The sequence below is a fragment of the Amphibalanus amphitrite genome, unplaced genomic scaffold (genome assembly GCF_019059575.1).
Source record: "Amphibalanus amphitrite isolate SeventyFive unplaced genomic scaffold, NRLGWU_Aamphi_draft 000577F_arrow, whole genome shotgun sequence".
NCBI classification, from domain to species: Eukaryota; Metazoa; Arthropoda; class Thecostraca; order Balanomorpha; family Balanidae; genus Amphibalanus; species Amphibalanus amphitrite.
In genome coordinates this window covers 395,651-418,373 of record NW_024882071.1, presented here as the reverse complement: position 1 = coordinate 418,373, position 22,723 = coordinate 395,651, and the positions used below count along the sequence as shown (strand labels likewise).

At 51.9% G+C, this 22,723-nt stretch overlaps 1 protein-coding gene across 4 annotated transcripts in view; it reads right to left on the bottom strand.

Moving 5' to 3' along the window:
* The window catches only part of LOC122394157 (ankyrin repeat and SAM domain-containing protein 1A-like), a 90,806-nt gene that overhangs the window by 5,666 nt on the left and 62,417 nt on the right, over nucleotides 1–22,723 (bottom strand). For all 4 annotated transcript variants that reach the window (XM_043390817.1, XM_043390818.1, XM_043390819.1 and 1 more), the window contains 3 exons: nucleotides 3,655–3,996; nucleotides 1,609–2,099; nucleotides 184–448 (listed from right to left, as the gene is read on the bottom strand). In XM_043390817.1, the coding sequence (XP_043246752.1) occupies nucleotides 184–448; nucleotides 1,609–2,099; nucleotides 3,655–3,996 (1,098 nt within the window). The remainder of the gene's footprint in view (nucleotides 1–183; nucleotides 449–1,608; nucleotides 2,100–3,654; nucleotides 3,997–22,723) is intronic.

Sequence of the window (22,723 nt, the reverse complement as noted above, 5' to 3'; positions counted from 1 at the left end):
AATGCATCGTTTCAGTGCAGCACTGCAACGACCAGCAGACACGGCAGACGAATCTCATGAATCTCCAACTAATTATCGCTTGAAAGAAATACTCACAAAGTCTGCCCAAAGGCAGTGGCAAGCTAGCACTAAAATATAAAAAGTAAAAAGCTCCACACTCGCTATCTATAGCTCTGTACTCACCTCTTCCCCGCCGTCTGCTGGGTTTGGCCGGCGGCGGAGGCGGCGGCGTCTTGCCGTGACCGTTGGTCCTCTCCGCGCCCCTTCGCTCCTGTGACCCTCGCTCCTGTGAGGCACGCTCCTGTGAGACGCGCTCCTGTGAGCTGCGGTCGGGTGACGGCCGCGGCAGAGTGTAGTCCTTGAACAGAGATTCCTCCTGGTCTCGGTCGCGTTCGTCCGTTATCGGTAGGTCTTCCAGGTCCGTCTGAAGCCGCGCCAGTTTTGAGTCCTGGCGGCGGGAGAAAAAGCTTGTTATGGAAAAGAGCTAGCTAGCTAATAAGCTAGTCGTATGTGGTAAAACTCATTGCATTCTATTGCACGCGTTCAGCATGATAATACTCTGTGGTACTATGCTAATCAATTTATCAATGTTGAACATCGTTGACAGAAGCCTCGTCAAAAGAAAGGAAAACACCCATCGAGAACAAATTACATCGGAGAGCCAGGCCCCATCAGCACCTCATTTCTCGACCTTGTCAAGGCCAGCTATATCGTCCAGCACATGGCCTCGCGGGCGCCACTCCAACCCAAACAGCCCCCGGGACGAGTGAAGTCGTGTTTGACAGGGCGCCGCCGGCGGGCCGCCACGCGTCCATTCGGCCCATTCGTCATGATGGTAAAACAAATACCAACAGGGTCGGTGTCACGCCAAATCACCGTTCCGCCGCCAAAGTCCTCCAGCGCGCTGCCAAACGCGGTCGGAGGGACAGACTTCAAAGGCGACTTCAAATAAACAGAGTCGCCTGCGTGCAGAGTAATTACCGTCTGCCAGGCTTCCGGCAGATCGTAACGATTATGATCGTGAGTGCAGAGATATGAACATCTGCAGGGTACTAGGATGAGGTCCTCTTCTCGCTTTACCAGGGTATGGAACTCACCACTATGAAACTACTCACGAGGCACTGGCCCCCGCCTTCCCACTATCCGTTGCACCGCCTGTCACGAAGCTGGCAGCCGCCCCGTACACACGCGGAGCTGTATTGTTTCAGACGCCGAGGTCAAACAAGCCGTCCATCCGTAAGCCCGACAGCGACTCGGTAGGGTGGTGGGGATCGGGAGAGAGCGCCAGGAGCAGTCAGCTGGGATAGGGAGGGAGAGAGGAAGGGAACTTCAGTAGCTGATACGGAGCTGGAGATTCCGCCGCATTAATTGAGATAAATTGACGGAGCCGTGCAGTGTGCACCCATCAACTGTCACTAAACTGGTAATAAAAATAAATGATGCCAGCCGGTAACGCCTTCATATCTCTCAACGTGATACCTACTGCTCTCATCTAGTTAAGAAAGGACGACGAGAAATCAAGCCCACATCACACAGGACCCACGGCCTCAAAATACCCTAATTCTCTGATCGACTACCAACCCGACCCGTGCGGCCACAGGTACTCACCAGATCGCTCAGCTCTGCGCCGGGGTCGGCTCCCTGTCTCTCCGTCGGCGCCTCCTTCTCCTCCGTCGGCCTCAGCGAGAGCAGCATCCGCTTCAGGTGTCCGGGCTTCGTCACTTCCAGCACGGTCACCAGCTCCATCTCCCACACCTTTCTCACCCGCTGCATGTCCGTGTACAGACTCCGACTGAACACATCTGAATACTGTTCGAGCCGCAGAGCCCGCAGCCAGCCGGGTACCGAATCAGCAGCGGCCGCCAGCTGGCGAGCGCGACTTATGCCGTCAGGTAGCTGGACGGCGGCGCTCAGTAAGGTAGCACGGGCCTCTGGCTCGTCCACTCCCGCCTGGAGGAGGTCTGACTCGTCCAGCACGCCGCGGACGAACTCTAAGTCGTCATAGCCGAGCTCGAGGAGGCGCAATTCGTACCGGGCCAGGCCCAGGGTGCGGAGAAGTGAGGAGATGCCGCCGCCGGCCGACGCGCGATTCTCCTGGGCTGAAATGAACGTCGGGTAGCAGTCAGAACAGCGCGGGGCACGGCCGGTCTCAGTGACAGTCGAGCGGCGTGGAAAACGATCTGACGAGGGGACGAGTACAAATCAAAGTTGTATCTCAACACTTTTTTTAAAAGAAAGATCCGATCTAGCATGAATCATTTATTTATAATCAGACGAATTTAAAAAGCCGAGTTGACACGTGCAGACACGGCATGCAACTCGTCTAGGCGACAGCACATTCATACAGGAAATTTGTGCGGTTCATGCAGGCGTTGCGCACAATTCATGCAGGCGAAGGCACAATTCATGCAGGTGGTGCGTATGTACAATACATGCATGATGCAGCTGGTGCAGAATCTACGTGCAGGCAACTGCACACACACACGCACTGAAGACCATACAAAGTTGCATGCACCGAGATAGGAGTTAGTAGTGCTAATCAGCCAACGACGCTTAGAGAAGCATAGCATACAATGCGTACAGCAATCAGCATACATCATACAGTGCGAGCAAGCACAAACCAAATTTCGAAAAAAATTCAACCAATACAAGACCTCCTACAAGCTACTTTATCGCCTGCATTCGTCTGAACGCCGTCGCACCAAAAGCTCGCTCCTCCCAACATTCTGACTCGCACGCCTCCACGCCGTATGACAGAGTCCTGGCACAGTCCCTGGGGCCTCTCCCATGTCAAATCACACCAGACACCGACCTAATATCCCTGGCTGGGAGCGTCGTACACACACCAGCTCATACATCAGACCGGGCCGGACCTTCGGTGGCGATCGTCCTCAATAATCACCGCCACTCAATCGCAGTGACGGCCGCCATTCAGCTCTAAATAGCGCCAGTAGAGCGTCATTGTCACGCGTCTGTCCGCCTTTTGTCAGCCAATCATAGTCGGTGAGAGCAGCCACAAGTACAGGGTGTCACCGAACAAATGCGGCCATCTGCAGAATTTTACAGGGAAAATTCCCAAGGTGGCGATAAATCACACGGCTCGCTCACGGTGGAGAGGGTGGCTTGTTCGCCAGGTTCTCACACCTAGCTATTGTGGCTTTCTATGGCCGAACACCGTTAGAAGTGAGGTGTGAGCCATGTCTGACCCTCCGCGCCAGCTCGGAACAAGGTCAAGTAATTTCCACCACATTATTACCAGTCTCAAGCTGTCCAAGGATGGATGGTCCCACACTCACCCGCGGGCAGACTACTTCTCCAGTCTAAACTACTTCAAAAGCAATTACTTAGCTACCATACAGTGCGGAGTTCGTCGCTTTGCGTCAGCTCTAATCATGCTCTTCGGGTTCTTGGACGTGAAAGCAGCACATCAAATCATACACATTCCGACACAGATGAGCGATCAGCCATGCAATCCACTAACCACTTGACAGTAACTATCAACTACGAGGCAGGGTCAACTACTAAGCAATGCCAGCATGCACTAGAGCCACACATATCTCTGCATTTCACATCGCCACCACCCACCACTGACTTTCATTTCAGCACCCGCCACCGTCCATCACACACTTTGGCACGCCACCGCGGCCGGCTCACCTCTGCGATTCTGCAACTCCTGGTCGATCTCGGACATGATGCCGTCGCCGTAGGAGGCCACGATGTCGTACACCTTGTTCCACTCCTCCTGCTCGTTGAAGGGACTCAGAATGACCAGACTGGAGACACGCTGGTCAGTGGCGGCGTTGCCGGCGGACGTTCGACCCCGGCGGAGGACCAGGTCGGGCTCGCTGGCCCCGGAGGCCGCGGTCGTTGCCGAGGAGGACATGCGGACGTTCTCGTAGGCTGGCAGGGTGGTGGGTCTGTCGGGCCGGCGCGGCGCGGGCACCGGCACCACTGGAGCGTCGGAGAGGAGGCCGATCACTGAGCCGCGGTACAGGCCTGCCGCAGAACAGAGAGGAGATGCGTTAGATGATGGTGTAATGGGTAATAGGGAAATAACAGAACGAGAATGAAAAGCCAACGGTGAACATTAAGTACACTCGCGTGGTGGCATGGTTTTAGTTTTAACTAGCAATGACTCGAGACTCAAAGAATCGTATTGAACCCATAGTCTCTAAACATCAACCGACCCCCTGCAATACATGACAGCTGTGCCCGCCCACCCAGTGCCAACATATCGTGTCAATAAGCGACAGTTGCCGCCCATCAAACTTCATCAGACAGAAGAGGGCAGGACGAACAGTTCACATGAACCAAGATTACTTTACTACTCTGAACGTGCACTGTGTGAGTCTGGCGCCGACGGGCAGCTCAAGTGAGCCGGTCAGTAATGGTATCCCTATATTTTATGGCCTTGGGTGATCCCTTCTGCAGCAATATTCAGCCAAAAGGGTGCCTGTCCGTGAAAGGATACCTCTTGACATAAGTCACAAACACAGGCACTCAAGTCCTGACAATCACAGGCACTGGGTTATAACGGGTCAACGTAGCGGCAGACGAGCAGCGTATAGTGGATCGCAGGGCTGCCGGCCGCGAGAGCCTCGTCCAGGCTACCTCCCTACATTTTCCTACACCTCTATGACCGGCTATAACCTCATACCACCACTATACAACGGTCTACTAAGGATTTTATGTAGCGACGAACAATCGACGTCTCCAGGAATTCTCCAGATACTTTCCTTGTCGAACATTGTCTGAATTCAGAGCGTCGTCGCGGTGACCGCGATTTCCGCTATAGAGCTGAACATCGGCCAGGCTGACTGAGTCAGACACTCTGAATTGGAGTCTGAGTCAGCGAGAGACCGAGTACGCCAGCCCCGCCCCCTGGCACCAGAGACGGGTCTTTGACCGTAGACGAAACACTGGCACGGCGCGGGACCACACAGTCGGACCTTCTATTGACACAACACTGCCAAAGGCCGGCGGCCGATTCACCGCTCCAGTGCACCCTGCTGACGCTCGACTGCCGGTCGAGCTGCCGTCGTGGTGCACCACGCTGGCGCCGCTCACGTGCCTCCACGACCAATTGTGAGAGCCGGCAGACCAATAAGCCCGCCAGGCGTCACGTCCGAATCCGTGGCGACCACCCCGCCGCTGTCGAGCAGTGCCGCGATGACGACGCACTCTTTCTCTCATTCCCTACCGCGTACTGGCCTCAGAGGCTTCTCATCTAATACTTAGCACGAGAGCAATTGTGATGATTGTAAGAATTCTCGTAAATAACCAACGAGGCCAAAAACAACGCCATACGCCTGACGCCAGCCCGGCCATAGCTGACGAATAACGCTTGACATATTCCAGGCCATCTGTGAAACATCAGTTCAACCAAGCTAACCATTCCAGACTCAAACCCTCTGTCGGCCCTGAGGGTAGCAACAAACCGAACTCGCCCTGCGGCCTCTGGGCCTCTAAATCAGTACCAGACCCACTCCTCTTCGGTGGTGAACGAGCCTGGTGCAACAACCCCCCTCCCGGTAACAGGCACCAGATGCCCCCCCCCCCTCTACACCACCACACCGGAACCTGGGATCAGCGAACATCCACAAAGGCCTGGTCGGGAGCGGGGCGGCGGCAGGCGGGGGCGGAACGGGGGCTGATGCCGCACGGCACAGGCCGCCTGGTCTGGGAAGGAGCGGATATAATAGCTCACCGAAATGGTGACCGTTGACAGGCGAGCAAAAACAAAGAAGTAGCAGAATGTGATGAGCCAGCAGAAAAGTTTGGAGAAGAGCGCGAATGTAGCGCTTCGGCGGCTGGTAAAACGCAAAGTAGGGCGAAACTGACGATATATGTACGTCAAAGTTCAGATATTCGTTTTAAATTACCGCTTCTTCAACGCCAAGCTATCTTCTGTTTGGAAGCCGTATTGAGGCCAGAGAATAAACAGTGACGATATAATTGTAGAGGAGAGTCAACTGCACTAGACTTTCACCTAAGCGTACTTGCTACATCGCACAAATCACATCAATCGACAAATTTCGGTTCCACACTGCCGACTATACAGCTGAATGGTGAGCACCAGCCAGTCCTGATCCCCTCCTGCTGCCTACCTCATGCTCTAGGCCCGTGAGGAACCTCTCGCCGAGCTGGACAGCCTCCCTGGGCTGATTACACCACCGCTGCAGCCTGCAGCACACTCTGACTTTTCCTGTTTTGTTGAGAGCGTGTTCTGCAGAGTACCAGCCGAAAACAAACGCATTCCGCGCCGCCGCACAGGCTTACAACGAGAGATGTCCCGAGCATGTCAATACAGACAGGGTTCGATCCCATGCCACGGAGATTCACCACGTCACGGAAGAAGGATCCCCAGCCGTGACTTGTCCATCGTCATATCTCGTATGACGTCAGTGATTCTACGACAGGCGGCCGTCGGCACATGCTTTCACAGAAGACGCCGCGCAAACGGGATATCAGTGTTGCATGGTAAGTCTGGTCGGCTACATATGCTCGACCATATGCTGAGTGACAGCCACACCAAACAATGACTCTTGATGACATCCTGATGACATAGGGTGTCCGTCATCAGCATCCGTCAGCAGACGCGTCACCACTCAGTCATTGAACATGTTACCGAGGATGTCACCCTCCTTACAAACCAGCCCCCATCACTCGCCACCACCCCCGGGCTGGGGTTTTCAGCCGGACCACCCGAAACTGCCGCGTGTTGACCGACCTTCACCTCCCCCGACCCTCCCCCGGTCCCGCCCCACCCCCAGGCGGCGCCGGAGTTGTCCGTACGTGACCAGACTGACGGGCCGCCGGGCTGGGGTGGGCCCGAGTCGGCCGACGCCACAGCCACACCACACGGCATGGGTTGATGAGGTGATGAGGTGGTGACTGGTGAAGGGTGGGTGAAAACAAAGTACAAACCCTGATCATTTATCAAATCACATGAGCCTGCGATACTAAAAAGAAGTCACGTAAGCGTTGAAAGCTGTGGCTTGGGCATGGGGAATGCAAATTTATAAAATTTTGAAGACTAGCGGTTAGCACTCGGCGTAAAAATGTGATACTGATTACAATCGAAGCAAACGTGGAAATTCTCGCAACTGAAACTGAAAATGGTTCGCTTATAGCTCGAAACCTGTGAGTTAAATACATGATTTTCACGTATTCATGACATAAATGGCGTTAAATTAAGCATTATACCGAACAATGACCCAATCAATCGGTTCCTATTCATCCTTCACAGGGACACCGCCCGCCGTCACACAACGGTCACCTAACGGCACACCCACGCGCCGGGGTCCCTCGGGGTCACGGCGGGTCACAGGTCGCAGACCGCCCGCCGGAAACCAGAGGTCACAGGTCACTCGCTCGCGGCTCCAGCAGGACTAAAATGGTAGCCGGACAGCGGTATTTGGCTCCCAACCGGCAGGAGATTCAGGTCAGCCGTTGGTCATTGTCAGGAGCAAGGGAGCTAAAGAAAAGAGGCGACTTGAGCGGACAAGAATGCGTCAAAGAAACAAAGAATGATCACGCTGTGCAAAGAAAATCTCACCATTGAGATACATTGAAGCTACCCAGCGTGACGCTTATTTCATAATCCTTCGCCCAACCAAAGACCCAAACAGCCAATGCACAATTGTTCCCGGATAAATGATGGTATTGTGACACATAGGGCCACCGCAGATGCCACCGTCTGGTTGGCCACCAGAGCCATTTCTCAGGATCCATTCTCCAGACCAGCGCCCTCCCTCACCGCTGCCACAGCCGCCCGCCCGCCCGCCAGCCAGACGTTCAAATCTCCCATTCGTGCAGCGAACCGATCCATAAACCAAAACCACCGCACCAGTGCGATGTACACAACGCGCCAGTGCAGCCAACGCCCCCGGCCGACCGGACGTAACTCACAGGCCATTGTGGCATCATGTTTACGACGTAAAGGCTGTGGTGCCAGATGGAAAAACCGCACGTATCGCCTGAGTCGAATCGGTTGTTCACGGTGACTTTTGGACGAGAGAACGCCCCTGCAATCCGCCCGACCATTTGATCAGCAGTCTCGGGAGAACCTACAATCTAAAGCGAAACTATGGCTTTAAAGACACCGAGACAATAAGAGCAAAGCCGAGCATGTGTGACAGATGTCCCTGGCGGCCACCGAGTCCAGTGCAGCCGCCGTGAAAGTGGCCAGTTGCGTGCCGGCAGTCTGGCGACAACTGTGAAAGCCGTAGCTCATCGTGTCCCCGCGGCGTGAGCGTGACATGGATTCACCAAAGCAGGCTGCCGCAGTCAGAGAGCGTGAAGCCACCGGACAATGGGGCGGTCTATCGGGTTACTTGACAACACTGCGGCCTAACACATGCATTGTGTCGACGGCTATCACTAAACACTCATTCAAAGTCGAGAACAGCGACACCCTAATCTGTCCCACCCTTCCTCTTCCGGTGTCCCTCCGACCCTGACTTGAAAGCCGGTGACTTCGTTCCATTCGTAACCATGTTCGACCGAAAACTCCGCGGACAGACATCGCTCAAAATCGATCACGAAGACACGTGTCGGGCTGAGCCGCACCGGCATCACGCAACACACCGGCTGGCTGCAAGAAACGCACTAACAAGGGCTCCGAAGAAGACACTGAGAGTGACCTCAAACCCCGTTGAGTGGCGTGGCTGGGACGCCCCGGCCGTCCAAACGTCTCGGTTGTTCCGGACGTGGCTCTACTCGCGCTCAGACGATCTCAGTCCGATGGAGCATGTCAACATGCATTCTTACACGACACGGCGACACTTGCATCAGGATTTCCGATCAATCCTAAAAAAGCTGCTGAAGTCGTTCAGCAAAGAAAAGTTAAGGCGTTTTGAGAAGATGAACCGGACATTCAAGGGCCAAGAAGCTCTATGAAAACTAGCACTCGATGTTAACGGATGTCATGATACATTATCTGAATGATTGATCTGAATGCCACTAATTGGAATAACCGATACATAATGCAACCTAACTGGACGCATCTTGCGTGTCTCAAGAGTATGAAACGGAATCCCAAACTAAGAGTGTCGACCAGGCAGCGCCAGCCCTACCTCTCCATAAGGAGAACCTAACGGCAGTCCAACACGAGGGATCCGCCTCAGAACAGACAGACATGAAAAACCCATCTACAGATACGAAGAACCATCATCACTAAAAGATGAGCCTCCGGGACTGATAACGTAAAACCACCGCTAAATCTGCACTATGCAGGTTTCTGAAGTGCAGTTGACACCTGGGCTGGAATCTGCATGTGGTGAGGACCTGGTCAGAGAGGATGTCCGGCACGACAGGGCTGGGTTCGGCCACACCCATCACTGACCCCGCACGATCGGCTCGCAATGCATGTCACGATCGGCAGCCGTGATTATCACGATCGGTGCATACGTCGTGACCGGTGAGCAAATGCAATCAGGAAGCGGAAGGCAATTAAATATGGCCGCAATTTCATCTAATTATACAAGCATGATTTGATGTGATTTGATGTGATCAAAATTTTGATCACTATTCGATAGGATAGAAATTCGACGAGGTCAGAGAATGAAATGTTTCTGACTAAATTTTAGATTGATCGTTGATGCGGAGTTTGATTCGTTCTAACCTCTGAAGGGCGACGTGGTATGGGCAATGGGCATACTCGTGCCTGCCTGCCAATCACGGGTTCTAGCCACGTGCCACTTTAACTAACACCTGGAGCATGAGCGCTGGAATTAAGTGGAATATAACGGTCCGACACTTCCGAAACCGCACGAAGACACCGTGTATCGGCATACTAATCGATGACACATCACATCCACTCGGTAAGGGATCGTGAGCACATTTGGATCGGCGCAGTGAGTCACCGCCCGTGGTGGCCGCTCTGACGTTAGCCGGTGCAGCTGTCCTTCACCCATTACAGCAGCTGACAGTCCTGCCGCCGAGATAACGGGCAGCTACAATCGCTCCGAAAACAACACGCACCGCAAAAACAGCAGCAACAACAGCACGGCCATAGAATTGGTCTGGAAATCCCACCCAAAACGCACCGGCTGTCCAGTCAACATACGCGCTGTCACTCACAGCCAGTCCAAAGCCAGTCCACAGCCGGCCTGCAGGGCTCGCACTGCACACACAGTTCCGTGTGGGAACGGTGTCAACCCACACGCCCAGCACAGCAGGCCGAGTGAAACACGGTAAATGGACGCGAGCTGACGGCGGTGTCTGAGCAGGGCTCAGCACCCGTCCGACGCACCAAATACGGCACGAGTCCTGTCCAGAACGGACGGTGACGTGACAATACCCCGTGTTCAGGCATCGCTCCAGCACGGCAAATGACGACTTCACGTGCTGAACTGGTGTCTGATGGAGGAGCTAGACACTAATTGCTAGAGCCAGGTGTGGCTAGTGAGGCATTTGAGGGTAGATACCTGTTAGGCGTGGAAATACCGGTCAGTGAATTTTTATCGGACAATAATGAGCGTTGGTCGAGAGCATGTTGTCTTTGATTAATGTCGAAGATAGACAACGTAATGACCACTAAGACATGCCATGGCCGAGTTTGACATGTTTAAGCAGCTTTGGACTATTATGTGTTCATGCTCGAACGTACGAGACACTGTCAAAAAGCCGTAGCCGTGACGCCAAGAAAGCATCGAGTCTTACATTCCGGCACGAGTCTTACATTCCAACAAGCTTACTGAAGAAGTGTTCATTTAGAGAACAGCGTAGGGGCTGGCATCTATTACCATGAAGTTGTGCCCACAAGCTCGAATCAACTGCTTGAGAAGTGAAACCAACTTTAGGAAGCAGCAGATCTTGTAGTAGTCCGTATTACTGCACAGTGCACATACTGGTTAATTATTCGCCAGTAGCTAGATATTCACCGGCACAGAGATCAAACACAACCTCTCCTGGTTGTCCAGGTGAAGGACGGGACACGGCAGAACCACGCAGCGAGCAGAACAAAACATCGCAGAACAGGGCGTGTTCCGCCCCACATATATCAACACACCGCCATTCTCATCAGTATCAACCGGCACTAACCGCAAGTTATGGTCGTTATGACCCTACCAAGGTCATCTAACAAGGCCCAATTTACCGACACGGTGCAAACGAGTGCAGCCGCAGCAGCAGAGCTGAAAATTCTGGCACTCGCCGGCTCACCCATCCACACTGTGTCGAGCGATATAACAAGCCAGGCGTGTGGAGAGACGACACGCGGGGTGGGGTCCAAGGCCTGGCACTGTCGCACTGTGATAAACAAACCAGCGAGAGATGGAAGCCCACAAAAAAAAAACGGCATCCGGACGCCAAACAGGATGGGAATGGCAGACGAGCCCGGTCGCTGCCAGGGTCGCTCGGCTACCTCTCACGATCAAATCGAGTGACATTGAAAACTGGCAGTTGCTGAAAATACTCAAGTTCAAAAATACTCTTTGGGTAGAGATACAACACATCGTCGTCTCATCAATTTCACCAGATTCTAACCCTTCACAGACTTTGAGCCCAATGCAGTTGGTGACATACCAGGGAAATAAGCTAAAATTAGAGTGCTCTATTTATTGCTCCTGCCCCATGTTGAAGAGATACCCCTAAAAACGTGATCTTTTATCGGCCCTTACGCAGCAAGGCAGTAATTCTCAGACCGGTGGATGGTATCAATAGAAAGAGAATGCGTCAAAGATTAAAATGAATTAATTAAAATAACATTAAAATATTAATTAAGCGTGGAAATTAGTCCCAAACATAAGCTAATTATTGCTTCTACCTCGGCGACGGCGCTCCCCGCAGTCAGCGGAGAAGCTAAAATAAAAGCCACCATCCTCCTCCGTAAGTCAATTTTAGAGCGGCCGAGCGGGCCGATGCGGGGCCACCAAACTGAGGTAAGACGTGGCTAGCAATTGCAAACCGCCATAGAAATTAATATCTTAAGACGTACAATATGGGATGATTACTCTGAAGCTGGAGTGAAAGCATGAGTAGATTGCAAGAAACGAAATGCATAGATTGGTTGAATTATGTACAATAGGCACAGCTCAATAGATGAAGCCATTTCTATGATGTTGACATTTGACATAACACTTCCTCTGCTCACCTATGACCTAAGTGCATTGGCAGTTACCGGCATAGTTTTTGAGCACGAGTTTAATTCGCCATCGGACCGCAATGCATGTTGCTAGGCTGCTGCAATTACAACGAACATACGAATACTGCCTTCATTTGTAGACGTTTGTTTTTTAAGCGGTCTTTGACGTACAAGGGGGCATACCTGTCGACAACTTGAGTTTCTCTGAATTTCAAAAACTCCCAGAATTTCAATTCCTTATGCACTGTTGTAGGTACAGCTACGTTCACAAGTATTCGTTTCCTCCTGTTCTAAAAAGGATGATATTTGTCGATTTCGTGCGTCGCTGATAAGAGGGTGCGTTTAATAATTAGGCCCAACGCTTTCTGCATCCGCGAGTACCTACCTTCAAAAGGGAACAACAGTTTCCATTTATTACACTATGGGACATGTGACAAAATGACCACTGGAACACGCCTGAAACGGAGCTGATATTCCTAAAAATGTCTACAATCACTTCCTTTCTGACACTATTAGCAAATACCATCTCAAGTTAGGTGGTTGACAGACAGTCAATGGAGATCTGGGGAGACTGAGTGATGCCGATTGACCACTTAACTGATATGAGGGCTGAGGGCAGAGAAACAGGCAACATGCACAACTGACAACTTGAAAAGTGACAAAACACTACCAATATTGCGCAGTGCACAACATATTACGGCGGCCAGCCCAAAAAATGCTTTTGGTGGCTAATTGCAAAACAAGTCACTAATAAAATATGTCTTAGTTGCAGCTGAACACTGCACAATGATCACACTGTTCACGCATTGAGTGAGATGCCACAGGTGGTTTGAATCACACTTTGATACAACTGCAAATCTGAAGTGTTATTATGAGATTCATGCCTCCATGATCACAGCACTTTGGTTGTGGTTGGCATAACACTTGTAGTCTGCAGAGTTCCACATGAACTGCAGACACCTCATCTGATGGTCTTCATGTTGCTCAACTTCTTCAGGAGGCAAATGTCGACCACCCAGCGGAAGCATGGTCCTGCAGAAAAGAAAGGTAATGCATAAGGTACAAACATTATCTGCTGAAACAGCCCCTTCTGTTGGCTGTTATTAAACTTTTAACATAACATAACAACATGTATTCCATATATATTACAATTGTTGAAGTAAAATACTGCCGGCTATTTCAATACCAGAAAATGAAATTATATTGTGGCATAATTCACATGCTCAGCTATCAGTATCAAATAATAAAATAATTTAAAATTTGGCATATTCTATAAAACACATTCATAGAATTTTCTACTTCACGTCACAAGGACTCACAATCTTTCTGTTGGGTGTTTGATTGACGCATTAACTAAGTTTGTCTTAGGTCTTATTATTACACAAAAAAATTCATATTGCATTATTGTATCAAAATACTGCCAGCAATAACAAAACAAGAACATGAAATGTCAATGAGCAGGCCGCCTTTCCTAAAAATGGGTTACTTTGAAAAGAATTTTAGTTTCTTTTAAGGAAAAGGAGAAATGATTATCAGGTAATTATCAGAAAACCACTCAACCAGCAAGTGGCTGGGTGGTTTCACAGCAAACATCAAGCCAAAACATATATTTACATTTATCTAACAATTGAGCCATTTGACTACCACAAGGATATGTGAGCAAAATAAGAATCCAATTATCCAATGTTGACTTCCTTGCAAAGTTTATGCCTTATTTTATGAAAACGTGTCACTAGAATATGATACTCATCATCGAATATTATTTAATTTACGATTTATTTCGATCGAAACGCACATGGAGTCACGCGCCATTTTCGTCGACGATTAATATGATGGTATTTCATGAAGAGATAAGGGGTTTCAATGGTCTTTCAAAGCAATAATTTGATGCAAAAATTGGTAGGAAATAATATAAAGCTGGTTCAAATGGCCATCAACCATTTAAAACACCGAAAATACTCACAACTCCGTCCCGACGACCACGCAGCACCGCGCACGCCACACTACTGGCACAATGCCAAAACTGCTGTCACAGCAGAAATGTTTTTTATTCTCGATTGCAATTATGGAATTATTTATTAAACAGAAGACGATCTTTCCGAAAAACCGACTGATTTCATACACAGATGCATGGAAAATAAAAAAATCCCGGGAAATTTATTTGTATTGTTTTGTCGATTTTGACATGCTCCTAGTTTGCAGCCATATTTCGATATGTTCTACAGGGAGTTCAGAATTATTTCAGGACCAATCTTTTCCTCGTTCATTTTCCCGTCGATCATGAAATTTTTAGAGCGGAACAATTAGTTTCCAGGCGGTCCGAGCGGTTTTCGTGAGAAGGGTGCAAAAATCGGCGTCATTTTTAGAGCCTCGACACCAGCTCAACACAGGACCCTATGGGAGACGGTGAAGTAGCGGGAGCAATAAATAGAGCGCTCTAATTTTAGCTTATTTCCCTGTAGTGTCACCGACTGAATGCAGCCCACCATATCCTTAGCATCCCAACACAAGGAGCAGCCCGTGACCCTGCCCCTTTACGCACCGCCGGCAAAGGCACGCATTGAACAAACATACGTCGAGTAGGAGACGGCGTCCGAGCCCCGCACCCCACTTGACCCCTGCCGCCCGAGGCCAAAGGTCACCTCGCTACCACCGAGCCAGAGCTGACGGGAGCGTTATCCGAACCCTCAGCAATTAGCGAGCCATGCCTGACAGATGGGGAGAGGGAGGAGAGGGAGAGAGAAGGGGTGGGGAAGAGGAGGGCTCTCGGCGAAACGTCAGTCGTCCGCGGCTCTGGCCAAGGCAGGGTTCAGTCAGCGACCTGGCCAGACGGCAGTTCAGTTGGCTGACTCAAAGTAAACCAGGAACCACTGAAGTTACATGACCCGCAATAGGCTAACAGTCCGTGCATATAGCGCCACGGGGGCGGGTCAGGTCTAGCCCACGCTCTGCAAAACCAAAATCATCCATGTCCGGTCCCACATGGCGCAGCCGGCAGCGGCGGGGGACGCAGGCCTGCGACATGAAACCATGACATGCTGGGGTGAGATTGAAGGGGGAGGGGACTGAAACGGCCCCGGCTAACTGTCAGAGAAACTCCGTTTGAACACGAGCTGTCCTGCAGTGAATAGCTAACTACCGCCACTCGACTCTCGCATATACTGCCGGCAACCGCAGCGACTGTAAACGCAGCCGTAGCCTCGGCTGCAGCGGCATAGGCCTTGCTAGCTAGCCGCCTCTGGCACATACCCTCCCGCAGAGAGCGTGATTTGCGAGACAGCCGATACGACGCGTATGTGTTCGCAGCAATCAGCGAATCGGAGGCGGCTCGGCAGATATCAGCGACTCTCCAAAGACCTCTCGAGCCTCGGGGGAGGTGTCTATGACGTCACCAACCGCGTAATGCCGGCAGGAGGAGTCGTTCAGGCGGCGGGCAGCCTCACACAGAACTCTGTGAGTCAGCAGTGGTCATCTGGCTATCGAGATGAGACGGCATAAGGCAGCGACAGCCATGGCTATCGTAGCGATCGGCCCTTTGTGCGGTGCTGAATCGAGCTGGGGCTGGAGGATTGGTTGGACGTGCCCCATGACAGGTTCACTGTACTCATCTCATTATGGGATGCTTATCCGGGAATGAAATTCTTGCACAGAGGCCTACCTGATACGCAGGCAGTCACGACGCACATGGCTGGCTCGATCAAATATGCCATCAAACACCTCTCACAGGATGATCCAATCATTCACTGGCCACCCGACAAGACCGACCCCACACCTAGCACGGCTGGTCATGCTCTTAACTGGCCACAGTAAGTAGCACCTTCCCTACGAGAGCTCTCGGAGAGCACAAGAGAGCACTCTCCACCCCGGATGTGATCCGCAGTTCCTCTCAACGATGTGCCGACAGGCTGCTACGGCTTCAATTCCGGCCAGCCGTAGACAAAACAAACGTCGGGCGGGCGCGCACAGGCAGACGGCAGCAGGCGCACACTACAAAACCCGTGTGGGTAGCGTCAGGTGCCGCCCGGAAACGGGGGATCAATGACCCAGGGGGAGAGACGGAAGGAGGCCTGAGCGAGCGAGAGAAACTGCATGAACAGGGAAGTTCTTGGACTGCAAGCACGATACAGGGCGTGAACGTCACGAAGGCAACAAACAAACACCACCTGACGGCTCAGTGCATGAGTAAAAGTATTTCAAGCTCCCACTTTGTCTAGCACGACCGCGATGATCATCGCTCACAAGTTCATGACAAGAGGATGAACTTCACGCTAGTGCAAACCATCCTTGCAACTTCACATATAGTCCCTTGTCTCGCGAACCATGGAAACGTTCTGACGCTTCCCCAACGGACACGCTCTACGGACCATGGCTGCAGGACCCGGGCAAAGCGGATGAGCGGATGGCATAATTGCTGAGCGAGTCATCAGCAGCGCCCTGACAGCTCCCTTCCTCTCCAAACCGTCACGGAGTCCTGCACCGGGAAACAACCCTCATCCGGTCACGGTCGCTGCCGGACGCACGGATAAACAGACAGACCGACAGACAGACAGACAGACAGACATACAGACAGACCCACGCGACAGTCGGGCGCGGCTTTGGGCGGGCGCGGCGGAAACCGATCAGATAGCACCGCCGCTGATAGCGCATCTGTCTGTCGCCTGACCGCCGCCGTCAGACCATGGTCCTGTACCGATCGAAGATCAGGATCAGGGTACCTGGCCGACAGGACAGATGGGAGAAGACTCAGAGTGGCTTATGGTCGGACGGACGGTACAGTGTAATTACGGCCAATGAGTGGGTATGATGAGGGAGGAAGGTTCAGTGAATTACAGTCGATTAAGTCGATAGTATGCTCCTGAATTTTCGGTGTAAGGACAAGCCACAGAAGTGGAATACGACGAATAAGATGATAAGTGATAAGTGAAACGGACTGAAGGACAATAATGGCTTCGGACTTAGTCCGGCCTTTTCAGTCATGAAGCATGCTTCCGATTATGCACTGCCTCCTGATACAATCCTTCCTACTCCAAAGCTCTGCCGCGCGCCCAGGCTTGGCCACACACGTTGGTGGCCCCGGCACCACCAGTGCCACTCAGGGGCGGTCTATTATCGCTTCTGTTTGTACAGCGGCCCGGCGACCGGTCTGCCACGCCGCAGTCTGGCACCACTCACCTGTCGCGGGGTCACAGACTGACTGACTGGGCAGACTATCCGGTCCTCATGCAGTCACATTCACCACAGTGTGACTCGGACTCAGTCACTTCGCTCAGTCAACACAGAAAAGGAGCCTGGAGCCACTCTGTCACTGAGTTTCCGGTTTACACTGACGGTTTTCTGCGTTTGTCCGACCTTCACCCTCTTCAAATAGCACTCACTATAGCGTTAGCCCGTCTCCACAGCACCTTGACCTCCGATTCTCCAGGTAGCCAGCCGTTCTAGCACTAGCCCACTGGTCGACTGACCACTGACTAGCGCAGCTCGGCCGCTCACCACCACACCGATCTCGGCTGCACTCACACGCTACACCAGCCCGTGCTCAACTGAGGCGCCTCCCACCGGCTCACTGCACGCTACGGGCAAGCCCACGTCACGGCCTGTGACGTCACTCCGTCACGGCCAGCGCACTCCGCGTGACGCTCCGCCGTCACCCACGCACTGCGTCACCGGTGCGTCACGCTCCGTGACGGTAACGCGCCCACCGCGGCTCGCGCCGTACTGCTGACTGCCGCTCGGCAGCGCGGGGCTCGCTCCCACGCCAGCCCGCTACTACGAGCACGTGGGTAGGGCGGCCGCGGGGTGTCGGCTAGCCCCTCCGCCGCCGCCGCCCCTGACGGTGAACCCCAACACAGCGTGTGGCCGTGTGCGCGGGGGAGAGGAGCGAGAGGGGGAGGGGAGGGAGGGAGAGTATATCGGGGAGCGCACTGTGATCAGTCCATCGTCCACCAAACGTCACATCCGACACCGAGCCTACGCTGGACTCGCCTCTGCCTGCTCTGACGTCATATGAGGCCAGCCGGACGGGGCGGGGCCGGGCGGTCAGCCAGGCGGGGAGGGGGGGGGGGGGGGGAGGCCCGAGCGGCAGCCGGACGGGACACAATGGGAGCACTCCCGGCCTCCCGCTGACAGGGACCCTTGTCGGGACGGTGGGACTGAATGGGACGGGACAGGGGCGAGGACGGATATCAACGGGACAGGGCAGGCCTCTCGGTCCCGTGCCTCGTAAAGCTCGGCCCCAAGGGCCGATACCACGCAGGTAGGTAATCTGATTAGGCGACCGCCGACAAAGCACGACATTGAAGACGTGAGTGCGGGATTAAGGTGATTTCCTGTGGTCGGATATAGCTCGATTAGATAACGAAACGGTGTTTTAGGGAAAAGTGCGCAACACGTGTTGCAATTTTGCTTGCCACTGTGCGACAGGCTTTCTCATTCCATCATAACAAAGCAGCCACCGCTGGAACTCAGACCAAACCGTCCCAAAGACCGCAACGAGCCTGCGGTAATTGTCATCACACATCACTTCCATCCTTTAAGAAAACATAGGTCTGACTCTTTACGCTGTTTTATACCCTGGACCATTTCTGGGCCCTTCATCGATGGATAAATGAGGCATGTTTCTTGGACAATAAGTCTTCCAAGCTCTTGGACGGCGACTTTGAATGTCTTAGTGCATTACATAGTCCATGCACATATTTCACCAGTATGGCATACCAAACCTAGACACAACACACAGCTTCTTACACGGAACAACTAACAGCCTCTCTCACTCAACCATATCCTAATCTGCATACAGCCATCCCTCAAAGCCATCGTGAGCGCTAATGCAGCCATGAATCATCTGTCGATCTTACACGACTCCCCGCCTCCAAATCGGTCCCAGCTGGTCACTGCGGCGCTCCCAAATCCAGCATATGTTCCTAGTATGGGGTACAGGGCCGCGCCCCTGTCGAGGTACACCAACCGACACTATCAGAGAGGTGCTTCGAAGAACTGGCCCAGTCGAGTGAGCATTGAACCGGTCTGAAACGCCGGCACATCGGCGCACTGCCAGACAGCCCCACTCGGGCGGGTAGGTTCGAGCATTCCAGGGGGGGGGGGGGGCGTGACCTTGGGGAGGGGGGGGGACTGCGACGCACTGGTCCGATGCGGACGCACGTCCGTGATATTTTGGTGGTGGTTTTCTGGGTCAAACGGAACGTGTCACGGACGTTGCGGGGGCTGGTAGTTGATCAGCTGGTGAGAGGCTTGAAATACTGCCTAAGTTTCCAGGGATAACACATTCTCCGTCCCAAATAGTAGAGCTGTAGGTAAATTATGACCGCCAGGCTGACCTGGGGCACGAGACGTTTCGGTCAGTTAGGCGGACAGGTCTGTGGCACCGTGGATGCCTACCGCAACCAGCCAGTTAGTACAAAAGCCGCTACAGTCCCGTTAGTTATAAACCTTTCCCGCTGACATCAGCCGGCGGTATGCCTAGGATGGCTGATTGTTCAGCAAAGCTCAGGAACGATTACACATCGGTAGGGTCCAAATAAGGACACCTACGAAAAGGCAGCAACAGCTAATGAAAGCCGCAATTCGGTAAACCAGCAACAAAACCAAAAACAAGCTTCACCGTTCCAAACGCAGACACTGCGGGCGAAAGCCTGCCACCAAGATCACCTGTCTCGCGTCCAGCAATGCCGCAAAACTCCAAATACGGATGTAGACCTGTCCAAGGTAGCAGACATTCAAATCCCCACCACCAGCTCGCCAGAGTTGAATGGTGGGCGTGAGTGGGAGCAACTCAGCAGGGGACCTCACCAAACCTTCAGCGTGGGCCGCGACTTTGGGCCGGTCTGACACGGCACCCAAATCCCCTGTGGGAACATTCATGCTCCTCACGCCGTTCGAATCGACTGAACGACTGACGGTAATCTGTGTAGAGCGCGGCGCTGGGTCGCGGGGGCGCGGCCACAACAGATCCCTCCGTGACTGGGTGGTCTCACGGCACACATCCGAGCACCTTGAAGTGATATCAACGGTCAGCTGGCACGTAAGCCTCTTCCGGAAACGTGGGTGGCAATTTTGATTTACTGGGGAATACGAAGCCACACTTATGCATGGCTTCATTGCTTCACTTTCCCGAGCACGTCAAAGAAGACCCAGCACATGGAACTCTGTATACCGAGGTCTATGTCTAGGCATACCGAGCTCTCCAGATACATAGGGTAAGGGCGGGTAAGAGTACGCGGGCGATAAGAGTACGCATCAGCTGTTTCGGTTGCTTAGCAACGCGGGTTTGTCGAGTTCATGAAGTGACATGAAGCCGCCAGTGCGTGCATGTCACCAACGGAACGTGGGCGTTGAGCGGCGACGCTGTTGAGTTTAAGGCGATGAATATTATTTTCTAGCGTTATGATATTATTATGATATGGTACAATAATTTTGATACTTGGCAGTTGAGATAAGGAACATTTCCGTGATTGTTGTGGGAAACTTGTGAGGTTATCTGGGGAAATACTGTACAGTGCAATATTCTGTTTGCGAAGTTTTGCACAACGTTTCGGGGTTGTTTTGTGCGCGAATTGCATGTACGGTAAGAGGACGCACTGTTCAGGAGGGTAAGAGTACGCAGAATTATACATTAAATCGAATATACAGAAATATAGAATTATTAATCTATCGCTCAATGACGATTGCTTTGTAGGTATATCATCAATGGAGCACTGTGATGCAGATGCGTACCCGAAATTCTTCCAAATACGAGTTATTCTCCTTTTTGATTGTGCATTTTTTTAAGAAACACACGACATGATTATTTCCTGATTTATAGACTTGAAAGATTTATTTTATGTTTTTCTTTTTGGATACTAGAATTAACTTAAATGCCTTCTCAGATTGAGGTTAAGCATTTGGACAGTGCAAGCTGCATAGGTGTGTGTTCATATGCTTGCGTACTCCACCCGCCTGGCGTGCGTACCTACTCTTACACACCCCATATGGTAAGAGTACGCAAGTGCAACGGTTCAGAAAATGTCAGTTTTAGACCACTTCCATTTACGCTGAAGGATCGTTGCCCCATGAGTTGATGGCTAATTCAATGAACTTTAATATTCCCTATTTGCGATTTCTTTCCTTCAAATAGTAAACAAATGAGAGCAAGAAATCCACTAAGTGCGTACTCTTATACGACTTCACCCTATGCTCTGGCCAATAGCTGAACCATCAAACCAAACTCATCCCCATAATCCAAGCATATCCATCATCGCCTTAAGCTTGTCATACCTTCTCCCGACACCTGCGCCTCCAGAAGACGGCCGACAAGCCGTGCGGAGTTCGGTCCACACCAAACAGCATCAACCGAGGCAGGCCACTCCTCAATAATCATCAGTGAACACCGAAAAGGGGCGGGCCCTGCACAGGAGTGCCTCTCCGGTGATTACGAGCCTCGTGGCTAAACTCTACTGGCCTCCCAGCTCGACGGCATAAGGAGAGATTATTATTAGTATTGATAGGTCTCAGACTCGGTTTGGTAACGCATGCTATTTTGAGCGTACCACATTTGTCAGTAATCGCATTGAGGACAAACATTCATTTATCAGGCTTCGAGGAAAGGTCAAATCTGACATCTTGTTACCGCTAATTCAAGTTGATTTCATGCGGCCTTGCGCCTATGGATTTTCACTTTTCACCGACAAAAATGTCGAGATTGAAAAAGCGGCACAAGCCTTCGAGCGGAAGTGGGGCAGATATCGCCCAATGCAGGAGCCTAAAGCAGGAACCCAGCACTGTCGCACTTCCTTGTCTATCGTACCGCATTGCACCACTCCATACCTCTACAGCATCACAAGGCATGGCAGACACTTCGCTGCGGCACGGGGCATCACGGGACGGGTAGGAAAACGGCAGTATAGCCAATCGTTTGACAAGGGCAACCAAAGTACATTAGCCCTCTGCCTCTTTCACCTCATGAAACATCAAACAAGGCGACAAACTGTGCCTCTTTCGCAGACTTGTAAACGACTCTGAGTTGATTCGTGAATCGACTCAGAATCAAACCATTTTTCGATGAGTCGTGAGTTGATTCGAATCACTTCATCGAGGAACTTGATGAGTCATGAGTTGATTCGAATCGATTAAATTTAGCATCATGAGTCATTTGATGAATCGATTCAAAATTTCCGACTCAAACAAAGAATCGACTCAAAAAAAATTTGAGTCGTTTACAAGTCACCATCAACACCCTAATAATCAATGCTAGATCACTCCCTCAGCTTTAGCCATCTGTAAGCGCGAAGATGTATTTCTGTCCTTTATTCCTTTTATTTACCGGCCGCAACCTCCAGCGTGGGCTCTCCTCATGTATGTTTTGAGACGTTTAGTTTTTGCCCCGCCGAGCCTGTGTAGAAGGCGGCCGGCCTGTGTCTGCAGTGGTAAAAGCGATATAATTCGGTAAGATGTTTATTTTTAGGTTATTTAGGCTGGTTTAGTTCAATTTAATTTGTTATTCTGTTTCTCGGTACTTTTATTGTGTTTTGTCGCTTTCGTTTACCTAGTTTGAATGATCTAAACCGTTTTGGCACGGCGCCAGGCGAGGAGGCGAATAGTAAGTCCTCAAGTGCTATATGGGACTTGACTGTGTGATTTTTCGTT